Source organism: Hydra vulgaris, chromosome 10 (genome assembly GCF_038396675.1).
Source record: "Hydra vulgaris chromosome 10, alternate assembly HydraT2T_AEP".
Taxonomy (NCBI): domain Eukaryota; kingdom Metazoa; phylum Cnidaria; class Hydrozoa; order Anthoathecata; family Hydridae; genus Hydra; species Hydra vulgaris.
The window spans coordinates 1,472,724-1,490,000 of NC_088929.1; the positions used below are offsets into that span (position 1 = coordinate 1,472,724).

The window sequence follows — 17,277 nt, forward strand, 5'->3', positions numbered from 1 at the left end:
AAATATTCTAGCAGCATCACGCTGGCTAATGCCATCTTTGTTGTTAAATCGAGTTTTTAACTTCTTCAAATTTTTCTTGGTCATTATTGTGGGCTTTCGTCCAGATCCTTGCTTTCTTTCAATAGTACCACATTTTAAAATGTCGTAAATTGTACTTTTCGATATACCTTCTGTCAAAAAATGTTCTACAGTAAACATTTTGCCAACACTTTTATGGCGTTCATAAAAATGTACAACACGTTTTCAAAGAAGCTTTTCTTTAGATGACATTTTATGACAACTAAATTGACATTTGTCAAACAAAAACTATGTAAAATTATTACTTTAATCATACATTACTTGATAATGTAATGAAGTGGCAAATTTAAACAACTGGTTATGACTTGCGCACAATTTGCTTTATGAAAGATGGCATTAGATCTTTTGCCAATATTAAACTCAACATCTGGAATTATATTACAACACGAAAGATAAATTCCAGATGTAGGAAAGCAAGATAAGGCAACTTCTACAAAGGCAGCATTATGAATATTTCCCCAAATTTATCCTTTGATTCATAAAAACTCCAGTAGTCACAAGCTTGGCTTTAGGATATACATACGCATCAATTCACCTACTTGTCACGAAATCAAGTTCAAATCCTTTGACCATTCTTTTATGTGCTTTTGCTTAGCACCTCTTCCCTCTATCACCTTTCTCTTTGTTCTTTATCATTCTCCTTCTTCACAAGACACTTTTAGATTCTGATCAAATTGACCATGTTCTCTCTCTTTACTCTTCTGTCAATGTTGTTGTGATGAGTTTAATGTTCATCACACTGAATGGCTTGGCTCTAACGCCACTAACCCACCTGGCACTAAAGCCTATAACTTCTGCAAATATCAATCTCTTACTCAGGTAGTTTATATTATTTTTACTTCACTGCCTGATTTATATCTTGTCTCTGATCCTAGCTTGTGCTCAGTTTCTCCTTTTTCTCCCTTAGGTGGTTCTGAACATGCAATAATGTCTTTAAATCTTTCATCTCGTACTTCCTTTTGGACCCACCCTATTATCAAAATTGATTTTAAAAAAATAACAAGGGTAGGTTTAACATTCCATCTCTCATTCATGGAACTGATCTTATTACCCCTCTCAAGGATAAGACAGAACTATTTGCAAAGAACTTTTCTTCTAATTTAACTCTTAAATTCTATGGCTATTCTCTTCCTTCATTTCCAATTAAACAGGTTAAGCCATTGTTAGACATTTAAATCACTCCAGCTTCCATTGCTAAAGTCATACCTTAACTAAACTTTTCTACGGCTTTTGGCCTAGACAAAATTCCTGTAATAGTCTTACAACATTATTCTCCAGAACTCTTTCCAGTTCTCTCTAAACTATTTAATAAGTGCTTGACGGAACCTTGTTTTCCTGCCTACTGGAATGTGGTGTCTGTTGTTCCATTTTTCAAAAACTCCGGTGAACAGATGTATTTCCTGATCAAATCGACCATCCCTTTTCTCTTTACTCCTCTACCAATCTAGTTGGTTACTTTAATGCTCATTACTTTTAAAAGTTAACACCACTGACCCAGACAACACTAAAGCCCTTAACTTTTGTATTTTTTAATCTTTTACTAAGATAGTTAACTTTTGAACTAAATTTTCTGATAACTCAAATTATTTATCTTCACTCTTTGATTTATTTCTTGTCTCTGATCCTAGCTTGTTTTCAGTTTCTCTTTTTTCTCCTTTAGGTGGTTCTGACCATGCAATGATCTCTATATCTCTATAAATCTTACATGTCGTACTTCTTTTTGTACTCGCCCTATCATCATACTACTTACTATTACCCAAAAGCTGACTAGGATTCTTTTTGTGATTTTCTTCATGACGGTCCTTGGGCTGATGTCTTTTTTCTCTCAGCTAGATTATTTTCTCTCAGCTAGTTTTTCTCTCAAATCAATGCACCTCAGATTCAGCCAGGAATGAAAGTTTTTGTTCCTTCTTTTCAGTTCCAAATCAAGCCTTATTCTACTCCAGGTTTTTACCTTCTTGTGCAGCGGCTATATCTAATTGTAATCATTTGTTTTATCTTTTTCAAAAAAACAACTCTCTTGAGAACAAACAGCTATTTATTATTGCAAGAAATTGTTGTAAAAAGGTGCTGTCTGATGCTAAGCTCTGTTATTCTCAGTTCACTAAATCTCGTATCTTATCTCAGAAGTTAGGCTCTAGAGACTTTAGGAAAATCTTCAACAGTGTCATTAACAAGGGTAGGTCTAACATTCCATTTCTTATTGATGGGACTGATCTTATTACCTCTCTCATGAAGAGTTTTCCAGACAATTCTAATCACTTAACTTCATTTCTTGTGTTTAGTTTTTCCTTGTTCTTCTTTAGGTGGTGATGATTTCGAGGAAATTTTCATCACAAAGTGACCATCCAAGCAATTTTTTGATTCATCCCACTACTTACTATAATCCTAAAGCTGACTTCTTTTCTTTATTTTCTTAACTGTTCTTGGGCTGATGTCTTTTATCTCTCCATTGATAAATTCACTTCTTACATAATCTCCATGATCCAGAAAGATATGGAAGCTTTTCTTCTATCGCGTCAGTTTTAAAAAGAACAACTCTCTTGAAAATAAATTTTTTATAATTGCAAGAAGTCAATGTAAAAAATTGTTATCTGATGGGAATCTCCATTATTTCCAGTTTACTAATTCTTGAAAGTTAGGCTCTAGAGACTTTTGAAAATATTTAACAGTGTCACTAGTAAAAGTAAGTTGAATATTCCCCTCTAATTTATGAGTTTGATCTTATTACCTTTCCTAAGAAAAATTTGAAAAACCTTTTCTTTTTATTCGACTTATGAATCTAATAGCCATACTCTTCTTCTCCATTCCAGTTAACTAGATTTAACAACTTTTTGACATCCAAATCACTTCGGATTCCATTGACTAAAGTCATATCTCAATTAAACTCTTCTAGAGCTTGTGGTCCAGATAACATCCTATTTGTAGTCTTATGAAAAGTGTATTCTATAATTCTCTTTATTCTCTCAAAACTATTTAATTAGTGATTGACCAAACCTTTTTTTTATGCATTCTGGAAAATAGCATCAGAAAATAGCATTATGGTAGCTCCTGTATTCCGTTCTACAATTAAAAAGAACCAGATAGTAGGCAATAATTAATATATAATTCATTTTACTATTAAATGGTTTACCATTTTGTATAAATAAAAAATATATTTTAAAAATATTTTTGTTTTATATTGAGGCTTATGCTGACTTAAAATCTAACAAACCTCATGTAAACGGTTAAGAAAGATCTTCAAATAAAATATTAATATGCAATTGCCATTATTTTTCAATCGGTAGGAATGTTCACTGGAGTTTTATAAAATTGGAACCACAGATGCCTTTTTCCAGAAAAAAAAATTTTGACAAACACTTATAGTATGAGGAGTCAGTTTAGAAAAGTTATTTGCAAACAGTTCAGCCTTAGCCTTGAGAGAGATAATAAAATCAGCCCCATGAATAAGAGATGGAATGCTAGACCTACCTTTGTTAATGAAACTGTTGAAGATTTTCCAAACTTTACTAGAGCTTAACTTCTGAAATAAAATGCAAGAATTAGAAAAAAAATTACAATACGATATAGCCGCTGCACAAGAGGGTGAAAACCATGGACTAGAATAAGGCTTGACTTTAAACTAACAAGAAGGAACAAAAGCTTCCATTCCTGTCTGGATTCAGAAAGTTAAACAGGAGGTATATTTACCAGTAGTTAGAGAAAAGACATTAACCTGTCTGGACTGTCACAAAAAAAAATTACAAAAAGAATCCCATTCAGCTTTAATAGCTTCGAATCAGCTTTAGGGTAATAGTCGGTAGTGCAATGATAGGATGACCCCAGAAAGAATTAAGAGATAAAAAGTTTATAGAAATCATTGCATGTTTAGAACTACCTAAGGGAGAAAAAGGAGAAACTAAACGCAAGCTTGGGTCAAGACAAGACACAAATCCAAGAGTGAAGGTAAGTGATTAGGGTTGTCTGGAAAATGAGTCACAGTTAACTATTTATTAATTTGAGTCAGTAGTGTTAGAGCTAAACCATTGAAGTGTGATAAGCATTAAAGTCACCAATAGCAACAATATTGGCAGGGGAGTAAAGAATAAGAGCATGCTCAATTTGATCAGAAATTATATCTGAAAGAGTGCAGTCTTGTGAAGGAGTACAATAAAGAACAAATGAAGGTGATAGAGTGAAGATCTGCTAAGCATAAGCACATAAAAGAATAGTCAAAGGATTCAAACCTGTTTTGTATTTTATAACAATTTTTACATAAAAAAATGACCAAGTATGTATTGGTTTCTAAATTTTTGTTAACTATTTACTATAAAAAAAGTATATTTCAAAAACAACATTTTTTTTTTTAATTTATTTGAATAAAACTAATGTTATATAACAATACAAAACAGTAAATTAAATAAAGAAGGTAAAATCTTAAAAAGGTAACAACCATTTCAACGTTAAAAAAAATATTTCCATTGAAAATTAAGTAGTATTGAATATTTTTACTTGTTTCTTTGAGGAAATGGTCTTCTTACTGGTCAAACCAATTAATTTATCTTACTTAGATGTGTTCTCTTAATTTAATGATATCAGAGATATCCAAAAGCCAAATAGATGTTTTTAACAACAACATAAAAATAATAACATGCAAAACTAAAAGCTGTTTAGTGTAATAAAATTTAATTACTACATTTTTGAATATTGAAAATATAAAAACATAAAATATTTAAAATTGTGTAACATTTTAAAAAATCGAAATTATTCAAGTGAAATTTTCAAAACTTTACCTCTTTTAACTTTACAAATGTGTCCATTTTTATTATTACAATTTTGAACATTCCAACCAGAAGCATTAATTACCACACATCTTGTTACTGTCATTGAAAGATTACTTGTTTGATTTAATATATTATCACTTAGTAGTTTTGGATTTAAATTAGTATTGTCAGACCATACAAACTTTTTATGACTCATTTGATAATTAAAACCTTTAAAATTTAATAATAACAACATGAATTTTTTTTTCTAATACTAAAGTAAATATTTAAATAAAAATACATACATACATACACACTAACATAAATACATTTATATATACATACATTTATACATACATACATGCATGCATGCATGCAGACATGGATGCATGGATGCATGCATCAAAGTGGGACGAGATGCGGCAGGATGCCGTACTGTCACCTTTTTATAAATCTCTATATGTAATAATGATTAGACGGGATGATTTTTTAATTTACCAAATACCATCCCATTACTTTTTTTTCTCCAATTCTAGCACTGTATATATATATATATATATATATATATATATATATATATATATATATACACACATAGATAAGGGCTGATTATTTTTTACTATAATGTTACAAAATTTGATTTAAATATATAATACAGAAAAACAATCATACCAATCCAGAAATACTGGCCATGCATATTATTACTCTCTAAAACACTACTAACAAATGCACTTTCTGCTGGATCTTCTATACTTAATAAATTTCCTCCATTATAATGACATGATAAATAAGAACTTTGCCAATTACTTCCATAAAATGTTCCATTTTTATTTTTGATAAAATAACAATAGTTTTTAAAACTCACCAAATCATTAGCACAAGAATCATTGTTAACTAAAAAGAATTTACTAAAATTTACCAAAAACATAGATTTTTAAAGCTGGTAAAACTAAGTACCAGATTCTTCAGTATCAAGCCTTTTAAGAAAAAGTTTAAAAGCAAAAAGATGTTTAAGCAAACTCTTTCCTAATTCCTTTTTATTAATTGTACAGCCAACTTTTTACCTTTGTTATTAAAATGTTGCATTAAATCAACTTTATATTAATAATTTAAATTAAAACTTTATTAATAATTTTATATTATCAATTACTATTTCAAAATACTACTTCAAAAGAGTGTTATATTTATTTTTATTTTTTTTTAATAGTTATTGAACACTTATAGAAACTAGTAACCACTTTGCTAAAATTCTCACATTTCTTGCATAGTATGTGTACTATGTGTGTGCTACCTTTTTCGCTTGGTTTCTTTATTACTTTGATAAAGTTTAATCTCATTTTAAGTATTTAATGTTTAACTGAAGATTTTAATATTTGATTAAACTTTAAATATTTAATTTCAACTGAAGATGAAAAATTCAACTGATAACACTCAATGTGGTACCATTCAACTGATATCATAGTCGAAGCATGTTTCTGTTTTATCAATAATTAAAAAGGTAAAAATAATTAAAAATTAGTAACTTTAAAAAAATATTTACATTTTATGTGCTTAATAGAAATTTCAATCATTTATATATGTATATATATATATATATATATATATATATATATATATATATATATATATATATATATATATATATATATATATATATATATATATATATACACATAGAACATTTATATATATATATATATATATATATATATATATATATATATATATATATATATATATATATATATATACACATAGAACATTTATGTATATATATATTTATATATATATATATATATACAAATAGAACATATTTATATATATATATATATATATATATATATATATATATATATATATAACTTTTATATATATATAAAGTATATAATATATATATATAATATATATATATATATAATATATATATATATTATATATATATATTATATACTTTATATATATATATAAAAGTTATATATACATATATATATATATATATATATATATATATATATATATATATATATATATATATATATATATATATATATATATATATGTATATATATATATATATTAGGGAATGCAAAGTTAACTTTAAAAATGTTAAAGCCCTAATAATTAAACGCAAGTTAAAAAAATTAACGCAGATCAAATTTTCTAACTCTAAAAATTTTTTTGCCGCTGCTAATTTTGATTAGCATCAAAAAATAATTTTTGAGCAATAATGAAATTTCTATACCAGTTCCTTATTTCTAATCAATGTTTACTCACGTGATGAAGCCATTTTGTTTTATTTGTCTCAAATTTGTATCTCTAACCTTATACTTTTTGTTTTCAAAATTGTTTTGATCACGTGGTTATTTTGTCAAACAATTTTTTAAATTTCCAAAATTTTTATATATTATCCTAATGAAACTTATTTATTAACAATTTAAATTATGGGTTCAAATTGCAATCAATCTATCCTCAATGGAGCCTTTACTTTTAAAGGTCATCATGGCTGCCAGATTCACTGAACATGTTATCATGTTTAAAAGACTGGCTTTAAGAAATTTTTTATTTCAAATTTTCAAATATTTTATTTTTATTGGTTGTATTAGAAACAGTAGAAAAGATAATTAGAACTTCTTCATGATGTTTTATCTTTTGCATGTAAATAGATCAAATGATTTAAAACTTTTCCTGTTTGTTTCTTTTATTAATTTAAATTATAGTGTTTAATTAATTGCGCAATTTATTATGATCAAAAAATTTAATCATGCGATTAATTGCAATTAAAAATTTTAATCAAGTGCAAGCACATATTATATATTAGATAGGAGTTTATTTCCAATCTTATTTTTCCTAATTCCGAGGGTTGTATAGATATAAATATATATATATATATATATATATATATATATATATATATATATATATATATATATATATATATATATATATACGTATATATATATACATATATATATTTACATATATTTATATGTAAATATATATATGTATATATATATATACGTATATATATATGTATATGTATATGTATATGTATATGTATATATATATATAAATATATATATATATATATATATGTATATATATATATATGTATATATATATGCATGTGTGTGTATATATATATGGGCAATTCCACGGCAGAAAATGAAAAAGTAGTCTAATTCTATTCTCTTTTTCATCAACTTTTAGCAAATGAATATTGATGTAGACACACGAAAGTTTATTTAAAGTATACCTTTAATACTAAAATTAATTTATTTAATTCTTATTATTTCTATGCCTCCGTAAGTTATGGTTTATCTCATTGTCACATGATAAAAAAGGTATCATTGTAAAATGTTATTTTAACCATGAATTTATTCGCATAATTGGAATTAATTCAGCGTGAAAATGGAGCTAACATGTTTGTATTGTTGCTGGTCAAATTTAATACCTTATAAAATATATATATATATTTTAAGAAAATAACAAAAGAACTATTGCAAATTTCATGTAACGTAAGTTAACAAAAACATGAATAAAAAAAAGTTTTGTTTTTTCTAAAATTTATTTAAAAATTTTTTTTAATAATATATGCAAAAGAATATTAAATGTTTTTACATTTAAATGCTATGTTTTTACATTTAAATGCTATGTTTTTACATTTAAATGCTATGTTTTTACATTTAAATGCTATGTTTTTACATTTAAATGCTATGTTTTTACATTTAAATGCTATGTTTTTACATTTAAATGCTATGTTTTTACATTTAAATGCTATGTTTTTACATTTAAATGCTATGTTTTTACATTTAAATGCTATGTTTTTACATTTAAATGCTATGTTTTTACATTTAAATGCTATGTTTTTACATTTAAATGCTATGTTTTTACATTTAAATGTAACGTTTTTACATTTAAATGCTATGTTTTTACATTTAAATGTAACGTTTTTACATTTAAAGTTTTGAATAACAATGCTTAGTAAAAGCACATTTTTATTTTAAATTTGTGTAACTTAAAACTACATGCTTTTATTAAACTTCTAAACTCTTTAAGCTTTTTCTTTAAGTCTTTTTTTACAAAATGAATTATGTCATTAAGTAATTTGCATTGGTATGACAAGATTTTAACTGAAAATTTTCAAATTAGGAGAATTTAGCAGAAAAAATGTTTTTCTTCTAAATTAAAATTTAATTAAAGTTTAAAAGTTAATTAAAATTATTTATATTATTGCTTTTTTATTTATTTATGTATTCTTATTGTATTTAACATATAAATACACATAGATAAATAAAAATAAGTATTAAATAAATTTTTGTATTTAGATATTAAAAAAAAAAATTATTTGCTTTTCTCCTATTATAAAAAAAATCAGTTAAAATCTTTTTTATTTTTGTTTTAGTTAAACAAACCGTTTGTAAATGCATATATGGGTCATCCATAAAGCACATCACCCAATATTTGTCAATTCTTAACCCCTTAACAAACGATCACATATACCTGAACCCCTCTCCCTCCTAAACTCCCTCCTAAATTGCAGTTTTTTTGTTAAAAATATTTTAAAAGATTTAAATGTAAATATTTTGCAGCATTTTAAAAATTCAACCGTATGAAAAGTAAATACATAAACAAACCAAAGATTTTCTTACTTAAATGACTCAAATAAATATTTTTAAATTTGTAGTACTAAAATAACTTTTTAAAGTTGGTCTTAGTCTTGCGTAAAAACTATTTTCCATTAGATAACTTTCATAAATTTTATGAAAAAAAACTCGAGAAGAGTGCCACCAGTTTTTTAAAATTGTTAAAAATGTTAACTATTTGTAATGAGTGAGCTCATTACTTTTGCATTTCTTTTGTTAAGTAATTTTATTTCTGAATAATAGATATAAAAAATCCACAAAAATATTGCTCATAACGTAAGTGATGTAACGTAAGTTAAATATGTAGTGCCAAAAAAACAACTTTATTTTCCTTGGTCAGTCATCTCTGATAAAATTTCATATATTTTTTAAATTGGCATAGAATTCTTAACATCTTGTGAAAGTTTTTAATACAATACGCTTTATTGATTTGTAGAAATCTGACCTAAAAGTTGAGGCAGTTTTTTTACCTTGTTTTCAAGTCAAGTGGCATTTTCAGTAATAAGTTTGCTCTCTTTTGGCCAGACTTTTTAAGCTTATTATATTCTTTAGACTAACAGCTTTCATACAAAATAGCTAAAAGTTTAATTTACAGTTTAAATAGGCAAATATTTGATAAAGTTTGTAATGTAAGTTAAAAATGGAATTGCCCATATATATAACTTTGTAACTTTGGAGGCTGGTCAACAGAATTTTTTTGCTTACTTATCATTCTGTCTTTCCCTAGAAGGCCTACTATAAAGATAGATGTTGGATGTAGTTTAAACCTTCTAAGATAAGTTTTTTTATCAAAACACCATTTCTATCCTTAACTCAAGCAAGAGCCCCAAGATGTGGGACTCTCGTTTGAGTAAAGATCTTTTCTAGGCCTTTTTCAAGAAAAGGCAGTAGGAACTGGAGCAGGTAGTACTGGGTTACATAATACCAGTAACAGGATGATTTGTGAAAATCCTGGATGTGACCTGACCTTGATTAGTTAAACAAATTTACTTCTATAAGCAGTACTTTAAAACATTAAATGGAATATTTTGGGAAAACATTAGAAAAAAAAACTACATCTAAAGATAAACTGGAAATTAAAGGTAAGTTGTAGTCACTAGTCAGTAACTGAAACTAACACTGAAACTAACACTACATGATGAAGCTGATAAAACACCTAAAAGTTCAGATAGAACTAAAACATACATATAATAACTTGTGGGTAAATAAACACAATATGATTTCTTCAAAGCAGCAGGACACAGAGGACAGGACGCTAAGTTACTGGATTAGTCGAATGTTTTTTATGAATACAAATTTAGCTTTTTAGATTTACGTACATCAACTTATAAAAAAAAATTAGCAAAAACAAATATACATAAATATACACCAACAGGCAAATAGCAATAGGCCCAATTAAATGTACATATACTGATTGACTTATAGGGCTAGACATTAAGTGTAAATTTATCAACTGACACATAGATAGACAGAAACATATGACCAAGGTTTCAAATAGATAAGCTATTTAATGTCAATATAAACTAGGTTATTTAAAAGTTTACTTTGAACTTTGGAAAAAAAACATTTTTAAACCAAAAGAAAAATTATCATTTAAATAAGTTCATCACCATCAAGCTATTTTAATTTTTGAGTGAATATATAAGATCTCAAGATCACTTGACTATAGATGTTTCAAGACAATGTCGACTTTTTTTTCAATGCTAACATTGCTCTATGCTATTTTTCGTATTCTACCTAGTTTTTTCTTTTCAATTTCTTAAATCACAATAGAAGTTTTTCGTTTTGAATTATATGAAATTTCAATGATATAAGCATTATACTTTCAAAAAAATGAAAATATCACTCTTCCTTTTTTACTCTAGGCTCTTCATGTATAAATGTATACAAATAACTTTAATTGTGTTCGACAAAATGGAGTGCTAAATGCTCTTAAAAGAACAGAGCAATAACAAATTTCTGATGATTCTATTAATGAAACAATATACATACATATATATATATGAATATATATATATATATATATATATATATATTATATATATATATATATATATATTATATATATATATATATATATTTATATTTATAGTATATATATATATATATATATATATATATATATATATATATATATATAATATATATATATATATATATATATATATATATATATATATATATGATATATGTATATATATATATATATATATATATATATATATATATATATATATATATATATATAAATTTCCAAAGTTTCCCTTCAGCACAAAATGAGTAAACATTCTTATAAATAAAACAATTTTTTTAATTTTTATAAAAACCATTTATTTTATAAATACATGTTTCGACTATATCATAGCCATCATCAGTCAAAATATATTAAATTGGTTAAATCAAATTAGAAAAATTAAGTTGAATTAATAGAGACCTTATAATAAAAAATACAATAAAAATGCAATTAAATAATGTAACAAATATTTTAAAGAGATAAAAGAACCGGTAATGTTAAAAGGAACTAGATATAATTGTCATTTTTACATGGTTCATTTGCTTTTTAATAGTGGGTTTTTCCCACTCTATGTACATGCTTTCTTTGAGTTTTACTACAAATTTGTTGGAGGCTGAATCCAAAATTAAAATATTAGCATGATTAAAACTATTAAAACAGCTTTCAATTGAATGAATATGTTTATAAATGTGTGAGTTTTTATCCCTTTTTTGGTGCTCGATTATTGGTGTCTTTAAATGGCAAGTAGTTTTGCCAATTTAACAGGATTTATAATCTGCGCATTCAAATTTATAGACAACGAATGAATTAAAGTTTGTAGGAAAGAGATCTTTTGCAGAAAAAAATTTTAAAACTTTAAATGAAGTAAAAAACAATCTTACAGTAACTGATTTACAATACTTTTTAATGATTACGTTTAGTCTTTGTTTAGTTAAATCAGATAATTTTCCAATATAAGGAAGTTTAAAATATTGATAATTTAGTAGAATTTCCAAACACGATGAAATGTCGATATTGGTGTTGCTAATATAAGAGCTATAGATTTTCTTAATCAACCAAAACGGGTACAAGTTGCATTTGAGAACTTTAAAAAGATTGTTAATTTCATGACTAAGACCGAGACTAGTGTTGTTTATTTTATAAGCTCTATCAATTAAATGATATCGAATAAATAATTTTAACAAAAACTAAAAAAATTATCTTATTTAATAGGATATATATATATATATATATATATATATATATAATATATATATATATATATATATATTATATATATATAATATATAATATATATATATATATATATATATATATATATATATATATATACAAATTAGTAGAAAACATCTAATAAAAATTTTTCTCAAAGAACACAGTGTTTCATCAAAAAAGACTCATCAGAAATGAATGATCAAATTAATAAAACTTCAAATATACCAAAAATTAAATTACAGAAAGTCGCAAATGCCTTATCTACTTTAAATTTTCATACAATTGTGAAGTTTACTGACACTATTATGAAAAGAATACTTTGGAAATTATTACTTACGCTTTTTTAGAAAAATACTTTTTAAAAATGGGACGTAATGTAACTATTGCTTAAGATCATTTATTTTTATAGTTTTTTAAGAAAAACTATTTTTCATGCCAGCATTTAGAAACTATTTCCGAAATACACTTGTCCTATGTTAGTGGAATCATTTTTGCTATATGGGGGGTTGCACCAAATTACATTTCACTTTTTTGTATTCTTTTTTTCAGGATCGAATTTTAGTTCAAAATTTTCAAAACCACATTGTTTAAGGCATCTTCAAATATTCGTTTAAAGGAATTGAATACATTTTCATTAGAGGAGATTTGGTTTAGCCTGTTACTAATTGAAATCGGGATTTGTTTTAGAATTTGCGGTGGATGATTTGAGTTAATATTAATACACAATAATTCTTTATTTGGCTTTTTGAAAGGTTTATATAAATTTTCAGAGAGGTTAAATGTGACATCAAGAAAGTTCACAATTTTTAAACTTATGTTTATTTCGATTTGATAGCCAATATTTTTTAAAGTTTTTATATCTTTTCTAATTTTATCGAGCTGTGACCAGATTTTTTACTCATTACTATTGAACAATCATTGAGATAGAGGTCTAAATCATTTATATTGATATTTTACTTAATAAATCTAAAATGTATAGTCTAACAAATTCATAAATCTCTGCTCTGTCATAACTGCCCATTGTTACATCAAAGCAGTCATGTATGTTTTTCTATTTCAAAGTTTCCTTGTTAAAATAAAGTAAGGTTTTTCTACAATGTTTTATTATACCAATTGTTTCTTCATGAATAACTACGTGGCTTTTTGCAAAGTAAATTGCTTTTATCTAATATATCGGCAGTCATTGAAGGGTAAAAATCATTAATATCAAATTGAATAAATGTACAGAAATTTTTATTTTCGATTAAGGAGAATCAATTAATAACATCAGTGGTATTTTCCCATTGTTGCAAATTTAATTTTTCCTAAGAATATTATTAATTTTGTCCAATTTAATTTTGCTTACATGTCCAATCTCACTTTTTTAGGGAACCAATAACCTACAAAGAAATTTGTTTTGAAAATTTGGTTTATGGTCTTTTAGTGTTACAATGGGTTGGGCAGGGGCAGTTGACTCGATTCTGTTATCAATGTTAATTTTTTTAGCAATACTTTGCGCTTCTAAATTAATTGTGTTTTCCAAACTTTTGGAGACTTTCTCATAAGAGCTAGTAATATTGTTGCGTAAAATTTTTTCATAGTTTTCTGTTGTGAGTTTTATTAATTTGATCATTCATCAACTTTTATTAATATGATCATTCATTTCTGATGAGCCTTTATTGATAAAACACAGTGTTAAATAAGAAAAATTTTAATGATTATATTTAAAAATATTGATGATTTTATACTGAATTGGTACATCCATAAAATAGTGCCTGCATATGACAATATTTCCAAAAATTGTATACTATGCCTACAAGAAAAATTTGAAATAATTACACATGCAAACCAAGAATGTCTATTAAACAAAAAATCAGAAATAATTTCTAAATGCAGACACAAAAAAAAATTTTCCTAAAAAACTATAATAATAAATGAGCTCAAATTATAGTTACATTGAGTCTTCCTTTTACAAAATATTTTTCTAAAAATGCATAAGTAGTTATTTCCAAAAAACTCTTTTCATAATAATGTCAGCAAAGTCCACAAATGTGTAAAAATATACGGTAGTTAAGACCTTTGCAACTTCCTATAATTAAAGTTTTGGTATAAATTCAAGTTTTAAATATGTATGTGTTTTTTTTTCAATGGTTCACTTTCCCAAGGCCAAGATGGCAACTACAGTCAAGGAGGCTAGTTTTTTTGTGGTTATAACCCTCTCTCAAATGTAAAACTCCAAAACACCAACCTCGACAAAGAAAGCTGCTGTGCGGAGACACAAGTTAAGCGCGATACTACCAGGGACATGGTAGGGATCGAACTTGGAACCTCTTGCTTATGAGGCAAGCCCTCTATCACTACACCACTACCGAGTATTATTAATTTGATCATTTATTTCTGATGAGTCTTTATTGATGAAACACAGCGTTGAATGAGAAAAATTCTCATTAAGTGATTTTCTACTAATTTATAAATGATCTGTTGTTTTAAGAACATTAAGTACTCTATTTTGTAGAATACATTTTAAAAATATTTATATATATATATATATACATTTATATATATATATATATATATATACATATATATATATATATATATATACATATATATTTATATACATGTATATATATGTATATATATATATATATATATATATATATATATATATATATATATATTTATATATATATGTATAATATATATATATATATATATATATATATATATATATATATATATATATATATATATATATATATATATATATATATATATATAAATTAGTAAAAACAATTATCTAATTTTTGCTTTCTTCTATAAGATAAGTGCTTTTACTTATTTATTATTGCTCTGTTCTTTAAGAACATTGACCACTCTCTTTGTAGAATACACTAACACAATTTATATATTCATATATATATATATATATATATATATATATATATATATTTATATATATATATATTTATACATATATATATATATTATATATATATATATATATATATATATATATATATATATATATATATATATATATATATATTATATATATACGGAAAAAAACACATACTGAAACTTTTTATTCCCTGTGTAATAAGATATAAATAAAAAAACAAAAAGGAGGTAACCCACTGGTGTTTAGGGTGGTAGCCCTCCTGCCAAAGACTACTTCACATCAATCATTGGTATTTAGTGTGCTGTTAGGTGCAGTGTGAAGAGTGCTGTATTCAGTGTGCTGTTACAAAACAAAAAACATGGTTAACAGTCCTTCTGTTGATCCTGATCGGCTAAATGTAACTGTTTCCATTAAATTATTAGACGAATGGAGCTATGAACTAAAGAAAGAAGTAAGGGATCTTATAAGAATTAACAAAGAAAAAGATGATACAATCACAAAACTTATGAAAAGAATTGAACAATTAGAATCAAATGAAAACTATAGAAATACAACTCTTAGCGCATTACAAAGTCCAATTCCATCGTTTAGTAACATTGTAAGCGGTAAAGCAAAAAGTTCTGAACAAAGCATGGCTGTCCTTGCCATGGTTGCCAGAGAAACAACTGAAAAATCAAAAATTGAAAAAAATATAATTATTAGTGGCTTAGAAGAAACTAATGAAATTGATCTAGAAAAAAGAAAAGATTATGATAAAAAAGAAATTGAAGAAATTTTCAATCGTTTAATGTTTTTTTATTTGTCAAGCAAATAAAAAAACATTAAACGATGAAAATAATAACCAATTAAAATGCCTTTATACAAATGCTACCTCATTAAATTCAGATAAAGTAATTGAATTATCATTATTAGCTTCGACATACAAACCTCATATTATATTTATCACTGAAACTTGATTCAAAGAAGATTATTTAGTGAATATTGAAAATTATTATTTACACAAATTTAACAGAGACGACAATATTTCAAACACAAATAATGGCGGTGGTGTAGCAATATATGTTCATAACAATATATCATCATTTGAAATAAAAAACTCTTCAATGAATGTTACGAAATCTGAACAAATTTGGTGCCTTATCAAGTATGGAAACGAAACTATTAAGCTTGGCTGTATTTATCGTCCACCGTTAAAATCAAAAATTATTTATAATGACGAAAAATAAAATAACACAAACATTGAAAGGTCAAACCAAGCTGACGATGAAATAATTCAAAGTATACAAACAGCAAAAACAGAGTTAAACAGAAAAATATATACCGGTATACTCATATGTGGTGATTTCAATTTTCCATACATCAAATGGTATGAAGATGGTTCTGTTCAAGTTAATGGTAATAAAAACAGCATTGGTGCTAGAGTTGTAGATCTTATTAACAATATAAACATCATTCAAAATGTAACATTTCCAACATTCATCCAAAAAAATAAAATGCCAAAAAATATATTGGACCTGGTCATAACTGAATCATCAGACCGAATCAAACACATAGAAAATTTACCACCACTTGGATTAGCTAGTCAAGGTCATTTGGTACTAAAATTTAATTATGATTTATCAAGTAATAAAGATAAAACTAGTTATTTAACATTCAAGTACAATTACCATAAAAGTGATTTCAATTCTATCATTAAATGTTTTC

General features: G+C 25.4%; 1 protein-coding gene across 6 annotated transcripts in view; it reads right to left on the reverse strand.

Annotated features, from left to right (window-relative positions):
• Nucleotides 1–17,277, reverse strand: part of LOC136085714 (uncharacterized) — a 166,236-nt gene that overhangs the window by 95,108 nt on the left and 53,851 nt on the right. For all 6 annotated transcript variants that reach the window (XM_065807038.1, XM_065807040.1, XM_065807039.1 and 3 more), the window contains 2 exons: nucleotides 5,493–5,714; nucleotides 4,851–5,051 (listed from right to left, as the gene is read on the reverse strand). In XM_065807038.1, coding sequence (XP_065663110.1) covers nucleotides 4,851–5,051; nucleotides 5,493–5,714 — 423 coding nt within the window. The remainder of the gene's footprint in view (nucleotides 1–4,850; nucleotides 5,052–5,492; nucleotides 5,715–17,277) is intronic.